At 45.6% G+C, this 16,465-nt stretch overlaps 1 protein-coding gene and 1 pseudogene across 1 annotated transcript; both read right to left on the bottom strand.

Moving 5' to 3' along the window:
* Positions 1-6,064: 6,064 nt before the first annotated feature.
* Positions 6,065-8,642, bottom strand: LOC116463348 (p53 apoptosis effector related to PMP-22-like; annotated as a pseudogene).
* Positions 8,643-9,738: 1,096 nt separating this feature from the next.
* Positions 9,739-16,271, bottom strand: LOC116463337 (neugrin). Its single transcript, XM_058434568.1, has 3 exons — positions 16,081-16,271; positions 15,559-15,669; positions 9,739-10,762 (listed from the first exon to the last, which is right to left on the bottom strand). The coding sequence occupies exons 1-3, from the start codon at positions 16,242-16,244 to the stop codon at positions 10,162-10,164; spliced, it is 876 nt and encodes a 291-aa protein (XP_058290551.1). The 5' UTR covers positions 16,245-16,271; the 3' UTR covers positions 9,739-10,161.
* Positions 16,272-16,465: the final 194 nt, after the last annotated feature.

Genomic DNA, 16,465 nt, shown 5'->3' on the forward strand with positions numbered 1-16,465 from the left:
TTCCTGGACAATCTACTTTGTTTCTTTTTTGGCCTTGAAAAGAAACAAACAAACAAAAAGAAAACTAGTTATATATGATTTTTACAGTTGCGTATTCTTCTTTTTCTCTGAACATTTTTCATAGTATGCTTTGTAAATATTATTGTTAGAAAAATGTTGGTACATGAAATCCATGGTCATGGTCATTACAGAAAAGAAAACGTAAGCCGGGCGCGGTGGCTCACGCCTGTAATCCCAGCACTTTGGGAGGCCGACGCGGGCGGATCACGAGGTCAGGAGATCGAGACCATCCTGGCTAACACAGTGAAACCCCGTCTCTACCATAAATACAAAAAATTAGCCGGGCGAGATGGCAGGCGCCTGTAGTCCCAGCTACTCGGGAGGCCGAGGCAGAAGAATGGCGTGAACCCGAGGGGCGGAGCCTGCAGTGAGCCGAGATCGTGCCACTGCACTCCAGCCTGGGCGACAGCGAGACACTGTCTCAAAAAAAAAAAAGAAAACGTAGGCCTGGCACACATGTAATCCCAGCACTCTGGGAGGCCAAGGTGGGCGGATCACTTGAGAACACCTTGGGCAACATGGCAAAACCCCATCTTTGCAAAAAATACAAGAATGCAAAAATTAGCCAGGTATGGTGGCTTGTGCCTGTAGTCCCAGCTACTCAGGAGACTGAGGTCAGAGGATGGCTTAAGCCTGGGAGGTCGAGGCTGCAGTGAGCCCTGATCGCATCACCGCACTCCAGCCTGGGTGACAGAGCAAGACCCTATCTCAAAAAAATAAAAGAAAAAAATGCAGATAACCAAAAAACATCACCTTAAAATTCTTTCCTGAAATTACCATTGATGACATTTCTAGACTTTTCTATGCTTGAGTATATATTTTGAAAGAGTTTATACTGGACAAATGGTCTTTAACTTTTTTTTGTTTTGACACAGGGTCAGGCTCTGTTGCCCAGGCTGGAGTGCAGTGATGCAGTCTTAGCTCACCACAACCTCTGACTCCTGGGTTCAGGCGATCATTGTGCCTCAGCCACCCTGGTAGCTGGAATTAAAGGCATGTGCCACCATACCGGCTAATTTTTGTATTTTTAGTAGAGATGTGTGTCAGATCCCAGGGTCCAGGTCCTGCCCATGCTGAAGTCTGAGGGGAGTGGGTGGGTAAGCAGAAAGAATATTCCGGGGGACTGTAGGCAGGTGAAAGATAGTTTTATTCAGCAGCAGCTCTCATTAACAGATTTCTTACACTAGCTCTCTTATTAGCAGCTTACTCTTAACTGTTAGCCCTGTCTCGGCTGCTTGAGCCAGCTGCCCCCACACACAGCTGCACAGCCGACTTTCCCTTGCCTTCAGGTTAAGCAGCTTAACTCTTTCTCTCTGGGCACGAGCAAGCCCAGCTGTGTCCTGGCTCCCTCCTGTCGGTCTGCAAGATGGACAACTTTTGCTCTCTCCTTCTCTGGGTGCCAGCACGTCTGCCATGTCAACCCATGTGTGGCTAGCCATGTGTACTACAATGACTTTCCTAAAAAAAGAACTGGCTGGGCATGGTGGCTCATGCCTGTAATCCTAGCACTTTGGGACGCCAAGGTGGGTGGATCACGAGGTCAGGAGTTCAAAACCAGCCTGGCCAACATGGTGAAACCCCATCTCTACTAAAAATACAAAATTAGCCAGGTGTAGTGGCACATGCCTGTAGTCCTAGCTACTTGGGAGGCTGAGGCAGAATAATTGCTTGAACTTGGGAGGCGGAGGTTGCAGTGAGCCAAGACCGTGCCATTGTACTCCAGCCTGGGCAACAGAGTTAGACTGTGTCTCAAAGAAACAAAAAAAAGAGCTCTGCAGTTTCAATTATGCTCATTTAACCCTTTAAAAAATGTATTATAATTAGATATGTACCAAGGTTTAGTGTACCCTTGAAAAATACTGGCTTGAGATTTTGGCCCAAATCTGTCCCTGTCTGCCAGAACTCCTTCTAAATACAGATCTGATAATGTTGTTTCTCTCTTTTATTAATGACCAAAGCCAGCAGTTATTGAGAAATAAGTGGCAGTAATTGTACTAAGCATTTTACACGCATTCTCTCACTGAAACCCCACAACAATCCTGTGATTATCACTCGTATTTTACAGATGAGGAAATTGAGGCTGGGTGAACTCAGCCCTATGGCAAATAAGTGGCAGGGCCTGAATCCAAACCTGGAGAGTCTGTCTCCAAAGCCTGAGCTTAACCTTGAAGCAATCTGCTTCCTTCACGGGCACCAGGTATGGAATAAATTCCTAACTCCTTGGGAAGGCATTCAAGGCTTTTCCCAGTCTGGTCCCAGCTATTTTTTGAAACTCTCCTCTGCCCTTCCTCCCACCACTGTGCAGTCCACACCACTCAGTTCCCAATACACAGTGTCCGTCTACTCTTCAATACCTTCGTTCATGCTCTTCCCTCAGGTCCTGTCTCTTGTTCCACATGCCCTATCGAACTTTTTTTTTTCTTTTGAGGCAGGGTCTTGCTCTGTCACTCCGGTTGGAGTGTAGTAGCACAGTCATGGCTCATTGCAGCCTCAACCCCCTGGCCTCAAGTGATCCTCCCACCTCAGCCTCCCAAGCAGCTGGGACCACAGGCAAGGGCCACCACGCTGGGCTAATTTTTTTTTTTTTTGAGACGGAGTCTCGCTGTCACCCAGGCTGGAGTGCAGTGGCGCGATCTCCGCTCACTGCAAGCTCCGCCTCCCGGGTTCGTGCCATTCCCCTGCCTCAGCCTCCCGAGTAGCTGGGACCACAGGCGCCCGCTACCATGCCTGGCTAATTTTTTGTATTTTTAGTAGAGACAGGGTTTCACCGTGTTAGCCAGGATGGTCTCCATCTCCTGACCTTGTGATCTGCCTGCCTCAGCCTCCCAAAGTGCTGGGATTACAGGTGTGAGTCACCGTGCCCGGCCTAATTTTTTTTTTTTAAGAGATGGGGTCTCACTATGCTGCCCAGGCTGGCCTCAAACTTCTGGCTTCAAGCCATCCTCTTACCTTGGCCTCCCAAAGTGCTGGGATGACAGGCATGAGCCACTACGCCTGGCCACCTGTCAGACTTTCTACACAGCATCTTCAAGGCTCTGTTCAAATGTCACCTCCTGGCAGGGTGCAGTGGCTCTCGCCTGTCATACCAGCACTTTGGGAGGCCAAGATGGGCAGATCACTTGAGGTGAGGAGTCCAAGACCAGCCTGGCCAACATGGTGAAGCCCCATCTCTACTAAAAATACAAAAAATTAGCTGGGCGTGGTGGCAGATGCCTGTAATCTCAGCTACTTGGGAGGCTGAGACAGGATAATCGCTTGAACCCAGGAGGCAGAGGTTGCAGTGAGCTGCGATCATGCCACTGCACTCCAGCCTGGGCGACCGAGCAAGACTCTGTCTCAAAAAAAAAAAAGTATCTATTCTCTGACCCACCAATTCTAATTCTGGGAATTCTAAGGAAATGATAAAATTATATGTCAATGAACAAGACAAAAAAGATTCACTAAAAGAGGTTTATCACAACACTGGTGAAAATTTAGAAATGACCTAAATGTCCCACAACAAAAGAATAATTATATAGCTCACTGCAGCCTTGAACTCCTGTGCTCAAGGGATCCTCCTGCCTCAGCCTCCTAAGTAGCTGGGACTACAGGCAACTGCTATTTTTATAGGTAAAAAATGGTCAGATAAATGGTTCAATCTAATATTTGACTTCATACAACAAAATAATATTGTATTCCATAAAACAAAATGAGGTGGTTACTTTAAGTGATGTAAAGATATTGTCAAAATATATTCATAATACATGTAAGAAAGAATGTATACCTGAGTGTACAGTATAATCCCAATATTATTTTCATTATTATTTTTATTTTTTGAGACAGAGTCTCTGTCACCCAGGCTGGAGTGCAGTGGTGTGGTCTGGGCTCACTGAAACCTCTGCCTCTCCAGTTCAGGTGATTCTCCTGCCTCAGCCTCCCAGGTGGCTGGGATTACAGGCCTGTGCAACCACACCTGGCTAATTCTATTTTTTTTTTCAAGTTTAGAATTCCTGGCTTATTGGGAAAACTTCATAATGAAAACTTCAATTGCCCTTTTCCACAACTTACAAAATAATAATGTGATATTTAAAATGGATTGTTTTTCATTATGTAAGTAGAAATGGTAAAAAATAGTAATAACCCATTTGATGCATCATATATATGCTATTCAGGGAAACTCAAATCCCTGAATTCTCCTGTGGCATGTTTTACATCAGACATTTTAAATCTGTTTACCAAGAAAGACCAGGATTTTAACTATATGTAGGTTTCTACTTACAGTTGCAATCTATCAGAAGCCTGTCTATATGATTAGAGCCCAGATGAACCTGAAGTTTAGAAAAGCAAGCCATTTTTCTCCTTAGGCTGTTTTAGTGGCACTTTTGTGACAGGAATGGCTCTCCTAATCCTTTAGTACACAACTTAACCAGATCTATCAGTCATGATAAATTAGACTGATATATCTAATCTATCAGTCCATCTTTCAGTCCAGTTACTCTGGTTCTGAACCTATAAACACAAAACACTACAGATTTATTAATATAGCATTTTCCAACACCCTAACCCTATACAGAACTTTAAAAGATAAAATTTCATCTAAATATTTCACACCTAAGAAAGCCTTACTAACCATGGCAACAGGTTTGGACCACAAAACAATACTTTCTTAGATGATATATAGAGTCAACATGAAGCTTAGCAAAAATGAATTATTCAAGGCTGGGCACGGTGACTCACGCCTGTAATCCCAGCACTTTGGGAGGCTGAGGTGGGCGGATCATGAGGTCAGGAGATCGAGACCATCCTGGCTAACACGGTAAAACCCTGTCTCTACTAAAAATACAAAAAATTAGCCGGGCGTGGTGGCAGACGCCTGTAGTCCCAGCTACTCAGGAGGCTGAGGCGGGAGGATAGCATGAACCCGAGAGGCAGAGCTTGCAGTGAGCCGAGATCACGCCACCACACTCCAGCCTGGGAGACAGAGTGAGACTCAGTCTCAAAACAAAACAAAAAAAAGAATTATTCAGGATATTAATGAGAAATTCTCACAAACAATAAGCATTTAGGAAACTATTTTGCTTCCTTAAATAGTTTGAAGGCTTGAAAAAAAGCTTTATTTTGGTATTTCTTTTAGAATGTTTGGTCATTGACAATTTTTGTTTGTTTTGAGACAGAGTCTTGCTCTGTTGCCCAGGCTGGAGTGCAATGGCACAATCTCGGTTCACTGGAACCTCCACCTCTCTGGTTCAAGCGATTCTCCTGCCTCAGCCTCCCCAGTAGCTGGGACTACAGGCATGTGCCACCATGCCTGGCTAATTTTTGTATTTTCAGTAGAGACGGGGTTTCACCATGTTTGCCAGGCTGGTCTTGAACTCGTGACCTCAGGTGATTGGCCTGCCTCCTCCTCCCAAAGTGCTGAGATTACAAGCGTGAGCCACCACACCGGGCCAGTCACTGACAATTTTTACCATTACCTTCCTCTTCTACTTAGCCCTTAACAGACCCAGTCCATTCTATTTGGAAATAACAAGAACTTGATCCGATTATTAAATCTTGGAAACCATCTCATTTTTACCTTACAAAGTGTTAAGTTTCATGTTCATATTCTCTTACAAATGTAGCATAAATGTTATGGGTAGATACAAGGAAATATTGGCATAGTATAGGTAACTAGTGAAAAGACACAACTTCACAAAACATAATAAAAGATGAACATGAAACTATAACACTACTTTAAAAATATTTTCTCCCAAATTATTTTAGCATTTTTGACTAGTTTGAGAATATGAACACTGCCAAAAAATAGGTTCAAAGTAGCCTAGAGAAACAGTTTCTTCTTCTTTTTTTTAATTTTTATTTTTTATTTTATTATTATTATACTTTAAGTTTTAGGGTACATGTGCACAATGTGCAGGTTTGTTACATACGTATCCATGTGCCATGTTGGTGCGCTGCACCCATTAACTGGTCATTTAGCATTAGGTATATCTCCTAATGCTATCCCTCCCCCCTCCCCCCTCCCCCCACCCCACCCCACAACAGTCCCCGGAGTGTGATGTTCCCCTTCCTGTGTCCATGTGTTCTCATTGTTCAATTCCCCCCTATGAGTGAGAACATGTGGTGTTTGGTTTTTTGTACTTCTCTAAAATATTTATAGTTTTACATTCAAGTTTATCATCCCGTTCGAGTTATTTTTATATAAGATGTGAGATTTAGGTCAAGGATTATTTTTTGGCCTTTCGGTGTCCAGTTGTTTCCACTTGCTGAAAAGGCTAGCTTTCCTCCATTGAATTGCTTTTGCACCTTTGTCAAAAATCACTTGGTCCTATTTATGCGGGTCTATTTCTGGATTTTCTGTTCTATTCTATTAATATTTGGGTCTGTCCCTCTGCCAGCACCACACAGTCTTGATTACAGAAGCTGTATAATAAATTTTGCAATCCAGTAGAATGTTTTTTTCCACTTTATTTATTTTTTGGTTGGCAGTGGCGATTTTCTCCCACACTCATTCCCAAGTTAGGCAGATGTGTAGAGGTACCTGGGCTTGGTATTGCCCAGGAGGTCATCTTTCTAGCTGGGAAGGCAGCAGCAGAAGAAAGCACAGCCAATGAAGATAATCGTGGCTGCCCACCCAAAGCCGTAGGCCCAGTTATAGATGTAAGTGACAGCGGGGGTTGGCATGAAGGTTGAAGGTTGAGTGTACTTCACGGGGTAAATTACCAGGGAGATGATCTGGAACACAGCAGCCAAGGCAAGGAGACCTCCAATCACTCTTAGGAAGACAAGTATCTGGGGTATACACAGGACGAAGAAGAAGGAGAGGATGAAACAGATCACCAGGATGCTGAAGCCCCGGAAGAGCATGGCAGCCGCTGCTCTACTCCACGCGTACTCCATGAGGCTCTGGCAGCCGTCCTCTTAGGACGCGCTGCCGCCGCCGCCCTCGTGACATCTCCACCACAGCGAGGACGTCTGGACGTGGTCGCTCGACCGCAGCCAGCCGCGGCCGGCCACGGCGATGATGTCGAAGGCGATGGCGCTGAGTAGGAGCAGGGTCAGGATCCAGCGGCAGCGCTCGCAGGCCAGGCCGCAGCGGATCGTGTCGACCGGCGGTGTGGGGTCGAGCGGAGCCGAGCGGAGCCAAGCGGAGCCGAGCAGAGCCGGGCGGAGGAGCGCGCGGGCCCGGGCGGCGGCTGGGAGTCGCTAATTCTTGTATTTTTAGTAGAGACGGGGTTTCAACATGTTGGCCAGGCTAGTCTCGAAATCCTGGCCTCAAGTGATCCACCCGCCTCGGCCTCCCAAACTGCTGGGACTACAGGCGTGAGCCACCGCGCCCGGCACAGTATTATTCTTTCGTGCTTGTCTTAAAGTTGTGCATATGCTTAGGAAAATGTTGGTAGGATAGTTAACTCTTCAGTGGTGGGATTAAGGATGACTTTTGTCTTTTTCTTTAATGAGTATATATTACTTGTGTGAGAGATGAAGTAAACCAGGAAGAAGGGTAGCCATGGTATTTGAGATAGAGCATTGGAGGTGTTTGAGCTGGAGTCACCCACGGTGAAGTGCAGTGGCACAATCTTGGCTCACTGCAACCTCTGCCTCCCGGGTTCAAGCAATTGTCCTGCCTCAGCCTTCCCAGTAGCTGGGATTACAGGCATCTGCCACCACACCCAGATAATTTTTGTATTTTTAGTAGAGATGGGGTTTTGCCATGTTGGCCAGGCTGGTCTCAAACTCCTGACCTCAGGTGATCCACCTGCCTCACGTGGTGGCTCACGCTGTAATCTAAGCATTTGGGGAGGCCGAAGCAGGCAGATCACCTGAGCACAGGAGTTTGAGACCAGCCTGGCCAAGATAGTGAAATCTTCTCTCTACTAAAAATAAAAAATTAGCTGGGTGTGGTGGTGCATGCCTGTAGTCACAGCTACTCGGGAGGCTGAGGAATGAGAATCGCTTGAACCTGGGAGGCACAGGTTGCAGAGAGCCAAGATTGAGCCACTGCACTCCAGTGTGGATGACAAGAGCGAGACCCTGTCTCAAAATAAATAAAAATAAAGGCCAGGCATGGTGGCTCACACCTGTAATCCTAGCACTTTAGGAGGCCGAGGCAGGCAGATCACTTGAGGTCAGGAGTTTGAGAACAGCCTGGCCAACATGGTGAAACCCCATCTCTACTAAAAACACAAAAATTAGCTGGGCATGGTGGCAGACACCTGTAATCCCAGCTACTCGGGAGGCTGAAGCAGGAGAATCAGTTGAACCTGGGGAGGAGGTTGCAGTGAGCTGAGATTGTGCCACTGTACTCCAGCCTGGGCGACAGAGCGAGAGTCTGTCTCAAAAATAAATTAAAAAACAAAGTTTTAAGAACAGCCTTTAGGTTTCTATAGCCCATTGTGAAAAGGGTATGGCATGATCAGATGATTTGCATGAGTCAGAAATGCAAATCTAAACAATCAAACAGCATGTAACACATCTTTAACAATTAAAAATAAATACCATAACAAAACCATAAAAATATTGATAAGCTTCTACTATGAACTACATGATAGTGACAGGGCAGTGAGAGCAAAGGTCCTATCTGCCCACTGTTGTATTACCTGCATCTGGATCGTGGAATTTTGCTTGGCATGTGATAGGGCTTTGTCATTTATACTGAGAACAGATGCTCAAGTTATCAGTAATAATTGATAAAAGCAACAGTAACCAGTATTTTAATTGCTGTAATTAGACATTTGAAATAGCACTAAGATTCTACAGAATGGCAATGACTGAGTTGGAATGTAGGTGTTTTCATTAATGTCCTACATATATTTAAATTCTGAGTAGCCATTTTTACTGGTAAATTGTGAAAGCAGGACATGGTTCTCTCAGGTTCACAGGTAAACCATCCCACCAGAGCACTAATGAGCAGACTGCTACATTTTACTTTATTTTGCTTGTAAGGAAAACCAATTGACTAAGCTGTCCCCGAATTTCTGGTTATAGCTGTATTTCTAAAACAATCAGTAAATTAAAATTATGGCAGACAGTGCCATATTCCTGGAATTCCAGAAGCCCTGGATTAATGATGAGACCAGAGTTAAGTCCCAGCACTGCCACTTATTGGCAGCCATCTTAAAGTCTATTTCCTTATTTGTAAAAGGGACCTCTTAATCTGGGATTGCCTACATCATGGCACCATTGTAGAAATCTGGTTAAGTAAACTGTATAATGAGACATAATTGAAGATTAATTTTATTTAGAGATGGGGGTCTCACTGTTACCCCAGGCTGGATGGTGCACATAGCTCACTGCAGCCTCAACCTCCGAGGCTCAAGCGATTCTCCCACCTCGGCCTCCCAAGTAACTGGGACTGTAGGCACATTCTGCCATGCTCAGCTCTTAATATAAACTTTAAAAGGTGGCTAGAGATTATAAGCGCCCTAAAGCCTTTGCCTGCTTTGTATTTTCTGCCAACCCCTCATTTCCCAATCTCTGCCAGAACCCCAGCAACTAAGAGAAAGGCGTCCAGTTTTTGGTTGTCAGAATCCATCACTAAGCAGGATGCTCTGCACAGAGCCCTTTGCTGGGAAATTCCTCTGGTTCCATCTCTCTCCCAATGTTTACTGATCAGAGATCCTTCCTTTCTGCCTTCGTCCTTCCCTCACTCTCCAAGGTTCACAGGTAAACCATCCCACCCCAGAGAGCACCAAAAAAGCAGACTGCTACATTTTACTTTATTTTGTTGTAAGGAAAACCAATTGACTAAGTTGTCCCCAAAATGTTAGCGTTCACTGATCAAGAAGGAAATGAGGTCAGAAGGCAAACTTTTCACTTCCTCTCAAACATAAATTGCAAGTATCACAGAAAATTGTAACAACACATGCAACATGGGCTGGTTTTCAACATACAGAGAACCCAAGCAAGAAGAGTGAGTACTGAAGGTCTACAGAGGTCAGATTGGGAGCACTACTACAGGAAGTTTGAATCTATCCACGCAGCTCTTTCCTCCCACAGTCCAGGCTCAACACTTCTTCCTATTCCAAGGTGGTTTATCCATAAGCAGAAATCCAGGCTGTTCCATATATATTAATAGTTGCCCAGCTGTGTTTCACGAGGCATCTCCACAAGCCAAGCCCCAACTCAAATTCTGTACAGGAAGTTCCCGTTGCTGTCAAAGAACTCTCGGCCCCTCTGCACTACTTTGCTGCTGAAGTTACCTGGCTCCTCTGCCTTCAACTCCTCCAGCTTCTGCTCACTTGGCAACGCACAACTGCCAGTTCTTCTGGTGCTCTCAGAATCACTGGAGTACTTCTGCAGCTCTCTTGGATGACCTAGGGGTGCAGCAACAGGTACAAAGCTCTCCTCCAGGTCCTGGATTTCTTTATTTCTTCCCTTCCATCTCCTTGGTGTATTTGTCCTGTGAGTGTCTGACTCTATCACTTTCAAAGCTGTGCTGTGATTCGGGTCTTTGGATGAGGCTTCATGCCCTGGCATAAGCAAAGGGCCTGATACAGAGTGGCCTGCAGGGAGCAGCTTTGAGGTATTTCCAGAGCCCCGGAGCTGCTGGAGCGAGTGGGCAAGCCCAGCTTTCTTAAGGACTTTTTGATCCTGCTTCAGCTTCCGCTCCAATGTGGGTACAAACTTGCTTTTTAAAACTCTTCGGATCACATCAGTGCTGACATCAAAGCCTTCAGCCAACCTGGGAACTGACCAGGACTCTGGAAATTCCTCACGTAAATACCTATGGGAAGAAGGAGCAGGTTTGCAAGCTGTGAAGAAGTCTCCTATCAGAACGTCTAACTCGCAATACCTATGATAAAGAAGAGGGGTTGAGGCCTGGCATGGTGGCTCACACCTGTAATCCCAGAACTTTGAGAGGCCAAGATAGGTGGATCGCTTGAGCCCAGGAGTTCGAGACCAGCCTGGCCAACATGGTGAAACCCAATCTCTACTAAAAATACAAAAATTAGCTGGGTGTGGTGGCTCATGCCTGTAATCCCAGCTACTTGGGAGGCTGAGGCACAAGAATCGCTTGAACCTGGGAGGTGAAGATTGCGGTGAGCCGAGATTGCACCACTGCACTCCAGCCTGGGCAACAGAGTGAGATTCTCTCAAAAAAACAAAGAGAGCTTGAAAAACCGCAAATGTAGTCCCTATCTTGTGCTAGCTAAATGGCTGTGTTCCATTCCTGTGTGTCAACAGCAACACCTGACCACTGTCAGTCAGGTCACTTCATTTCACATCAACTCAGCTCCTCTCACTGACATCTAATACCACATTAGATCCTGGGGATGCAGGAGGACTGACCTTCCCTTTACATAGTTTGGAAGTGGGGACAGACACAATGAATGACATTACGGTAAAGTATGTTATAGCACAGGATGCAAGGACAGCACCCCAGGTGGGAGACCCAGATATAGGGAATAAGAACACTTACAGCCAGGCCCAGGAATTGCTTCATGAAGTCCAAGCTAGAGTTGGTCTGAAAGGATGAAAGGAGTAATGAGCTGGCAGAAGGGAGGAGAGAAGGAGAGATGAAAGGTATTGATGATAAAGTGAATAGCTCGTGAAATGCAAAGCGGCACATCACCTTTGTTGGGAACTGACAGTGAGGGTAAGAGATAGATCACACTTAGGGGTCTGCAGTTTATCCCAAGGCAACAGCAAGTCAAGGAAAAATTTTAAGCAGTGGAATGCCACAGATACATTTTCATTTTGAAGATCAACCTACAGCCTGGCACAATGGCTCACTCCCAGCACTTTGAGAGGCTGAGGCAGGAGGATTGCTTGAGCCCAGGAGTTTGAGACCAGCCTGGGAAACAGTGAGATCCCATCTCTATTAAAAAAAGAAAAAAAGGAGTTCAACCTAGTGGTAGTTTTTCAGTGACAAAAGTATAGGCAGAAAGATTGGTCAAGAGGCTTTTACAGTAATCCAGACAGCCTCAAGTGAGACAGTCAATGGAGCATAGGAGGAAAGTGGCTGAGAAATATTTTAGGAAAAGTCAAATAGTACAACTTGGTACTAAGGGACTAAATATTGGGGGAAGAAGCATCAAGGCCAAGATTCAGGATTTTAGTTTGGGTAATTAGTAGGTTACAGGAAAAACAGGAACAGAATGAAGTTGTCAGGGAACAACGATGAATTCTATTTTGTACGTGCTGAGTTTGAGGAAACTGTGATATCCAAAACAGAGATGTCTGGTACACAGTTGAATATATGCCTTTAGAGTTCAGGAAAAAAATATGAACTGGAGATGACAGATTTGGAAGTCATAAACCAATAGCAGGGGTGACTGAGTGGCTAGCATCAGGCAGGGAAATATGCAGAGTGAGCTAAAATGACAAGGACACAACTCTAAGAAATAACAATATTTAAGATATAGGAGGTAGAAGAGGAGCCCAGGAAGGAAACTGAGAAAAGCAGCCCTAGAAACAAAGAAAAAAAAAAAAATCAGAAGGGCATGATACCCTGGAGTCAAGGGAGAAGAGAATTTTAAGAAAGCAGTTCACGGCACATGTACACCTATGTAACAAACCTGCACATTCTGCACATGTACCCCAGAACTTAAATTTTACTTTAAGTAAAATAAAAATAAAAAAAGGCTGGGTATGGTGGCTCACGCCCACCTGTAATCCCAGCACTTTGGGAGGCCGAGGCAGGCAGATCACTTGAGGTCAGGAGTTCAAGACCAGCCTGGCCAACATGCTGAAACCCAACCTCTACTAAAAATACAAAAAAAAAAAAACAAAAACAAAAAACTAGCCCAGCGTAGTGGTGTGCACCTGTAATTCCATCTACTCGCAAGGCTGAGGCACGAGAATCACTTGAACCCAGGAGGCAGAGGTTGCAGTGAGCCAAGATCGTGCCACTGCACTCCAGCCTGGCAACAGAGTGAGACTCCGACTCAAAAAAAATAAAATAAAATAAATAAAAAAAGAAGAGAGAATCAGTGTCAATAAATAAATAATAAATAAATAAATGGGGGGGTGGGGGGAAAGAAAGCAGTTTCAGCTGGGTGCAGTAGCTCACACCTGTAATCCTAACACTTTGGGAGGCCAAGGCAGGCAGATCGCTTGAGCTCAGGAATTGGAGACCAGGTTGAGCAACATGCCAAAATCCTGTCTTCATTTAAAAAAAAAAAATTTTTTTTTTAATTTAAAAGGCAGTTTTTACAATGGCAAATGCTGTTGAATTATTAAGGAAGCTAAAGACTAAAAAGTGTCATTTGAGCCTAGCACTGACGAAGTCACTGATGGATTTAAGGAGGGCAGTTTTATTGCAGTGACACAAACAAACAAACAAAGGGTAGGCACCCTGGGAACCAGCTGGGAACAAAAGAATGAGAGAGAGCTTTAGGTTGAGGACAGAGGTCCCTGAGTAATCTTACGCAGGGAGGGAGAAATATGACCTAAAGCATACAGAGAATTGGTCCCAGACAAGTGAAGGGCTCCCATTTCCTCTGAGATGGGAGTAGAGTATAAGTTTGAGAGTAGTGGGCAAAGAGGTAGACCAGGAAGCTGAAAGTTCTTACTTAATGGACTGTTTTTTTTTTTCTCTGAAAAGGACATTTATTGACGACAAAAAAGGGAGATAAGCAGGAAGGTAGAAGGTTTGAAAAAGCTATTGCTGAAGACAGGAGATAAGAGGCCGGCATGGTGGCTCATGCCTGTAATCCCAGCACTTTGGGAGGCCGAAGTGGGTGGATCACCTGAGGTCAGGAGTTTGAGACCAGCCTGGCCAACATGGTGAAACTCTGTCTCTACTAAAAACACAACAATTAGCCAGGTGTAGTGGTGCACGCCTGTAATCCCAGATACTCGGGAGGCTGAGGCCCAAGAATCTCTTGAACCCGGAGGCAGAGGCTGCAGTGAGCTGAGATTTCACCACTGCACTCTGGCCTGGGCGACAGAGTGAGGCTGCCTCAAACAAAAAACAAACAAGCAAACAAAAAAAGAGGACATAGACCTGACTGAGGACCCAGAAGGTGCTACAGGCTCACAAAATCTTGACCAGCTCTACAGAACCCCCTTTATTTTAAATTTCAATTCCAGAGTAGTTCTGATGGAAATGAAAAATAGTACATAATGCATGTAGGGCTACTTAGCAATATTTATCAAAATGCAAATGCATGTCTTTTGACCTGGCAACCTTACTTCTGGGAATGTATATAACAAATATTCCTGGCAGGTATGTAGAATGATACATATACATAGTTATTCACTGGGGCACTATTAGTGAGCAACAGAAATGGAAACAACCCAACTAAATGCCCACAATAAAAGACAGGTTAAATAATGCATTCTGGCCAGGCGTGGTGGCTCACGCCTCTAATCCCAGCACTTTGGGAGGCCGAGATGGGAAGATCAGTTGAGGCCAGAAGTTTGAGACCAGCGTGGTCATCATAGTGAGACCCCCATCTCTGTCAAATAAATAAATAGGAGAAAAAATTGTTTAAATAAAAATTAAAAACCACTGTCATATACTGCCTCAAACAAATACAATAACACCATCTATAAAAAAGAATTGAGGGCCAGGCACAGTGGCTCACTCAGGGCACGGAGCCTGGTTTTTGGTAGAGAAAAACTATTAAAAATAGTACGGCTGCACACAGTGGCTCATGCCTGTAATCCCAACACTTTAGGAGGCTGAGGTGGGATGATCGCTTGAGCCCAGGAATTGGAGATTAGCATGGGCAACATGATGAGGCTGTCTCTACAAAAAATAAACAAAATTAACCAGGCATGGTGGCATGAACCTGTAGTCCCAGCTACTTGGGAGGCCGAAGTGGGAGGATGGCTTCGGCCCAGGAGGTAGGGGCTGCAGTGACCTGTGATCACATCATTGTACTCCAGCCTTGGCGACAGAGTGAGACCCCCATTTACCAAAAAAAAAAAAAAAAAAAAGTTCCCCAAAAAATGGGGGGGGGGAAAAATAATTCTCAATGTGTATACCATGTTATACTGTTAGGATGTTGAGCCATATGTGATACTTTACCTACTCAAAACAAAAAAACTTAAAATCTCTTTTAAGCTTTCCTAAATTATAGATCCTCTCTTCAGAAAAATGCACCTAACTATGGAAGCACCAGCATCCCTATACCTTAGGTTGGGAACGTCATGATCTACATTGTGACAAACGTTGTGATGTCTGCAATTTACTATCTAAAAATTTCAGCAAAAATGAACCAACCACGTCATAACGTTAAAAACCATTAAAACCAGGCGGAGCGCAGTGGCTCATGCCTGTAATCCCAGCACTCTGAGAGGCCGAGGCGGGCGAATCACTTGAGGTCTGGAGTTCCAGGGGACGGCGAAATCGCGTCTCTTTAAAAAACAAAACAAAACACTATTAAATCTAGATAATGAAAGGTTTAGGGAAGTTCGTTATATTACTCTACTTTTCTGATAATAAATTTCAATGACAAAAAGTAAACGAAAATATAAAAGCAGTATCAAAAAAGCCAAACCCGTGTTCTGGGCTCCAGTATCCTTCACTTCTCGTCACAGCAGATACAAACAACGTATCCTGAGTCTTACCGGATCTGCTCCATGGCTTCCCACGTCAGGGTCCTGGGCGGGGCACCAGGCGCCTCCATTTGCCTCCGAGTTTTCTGGAATTGGATTGCTTTTTTCTGTCGTTTCAGGGTGCTGGGGGGAAAGAACCAATGGCAGAAGCCATGCGTGGAAGCCGAATCAATGTTTGAAGAGTCTCAGGCTAAATCATGGAGCGCCCAGCCCTCTTCTCTTTGATCGCAAGGGCAACCGGGCCATGTTGCCGGCTTAGAGCTGCTCTGTACACCCAGAAAACTAACACCTAGAACAATAACTGCCTGTAAGCATGCCGAACTCTCTAAACTGACGATGAAATACGTCACTAATGAAGGGACCAGTGGTCCCAGGGGAGCTGAACACCTGACGCTGCGCCCCTAACAACGGGTAAGAAGAAACAACGGCCGCTGCGCAAGCAGCGGCAGGACACCCGGCGCCAAGGGGGCGCGGCCTGGGGCGCCGGGGCGCGAGGCCCTGCTTCAAGCTGAGGGCCCGGGGAGAAGCCGATACCTCTCCACCTCCTGCAGCTCCCGTTCCTCCGGCTCCCAGTCGGAATCTGGGTCCGGCTCCCGGCCAATAGGGCCTGGGCCCGCCACCCCCCGGGTCGCGAACCCACAGCGAGCGACGGCAGCGCAAACGCGCCCGCCCAGTAAGACACTCAGCGTAACCGCCATGTCGACGCAAACGAGCCTTCTGCAGTCGGCTAGAAAACAGCAGCGGAAGTAGCCGGGTAAGACCGGAAGTGGAAGGGGCGGGCCGGAAGCTGGGTAGTAGCAAGTATTTCCAGCTTCACTTGGTGGGGGTAAGATCTGGGCCCACGCTGCTCAGTGGCCCACCGTTTCTGGCTGTTGCTGTGGAGAGGGCTTCCGTGAAACGTGAGGGCCGAAATGAGGTA

Source organism: Hylobates moloch, unplaced genomic scaffold, assembly GCF_009828535.3.
Source record: "Hylobates moloch isolate HMO894 unplaced genomic scaffold, HMol_V3 SCAFFOLD_33, whole genome shotgun sequence".
Lineage (NCBI taxonomy): Eukaryota > Metazoa > Chordata > Mammalia > Primates > Hylobatidae > Hylobates > Hylobates moloch.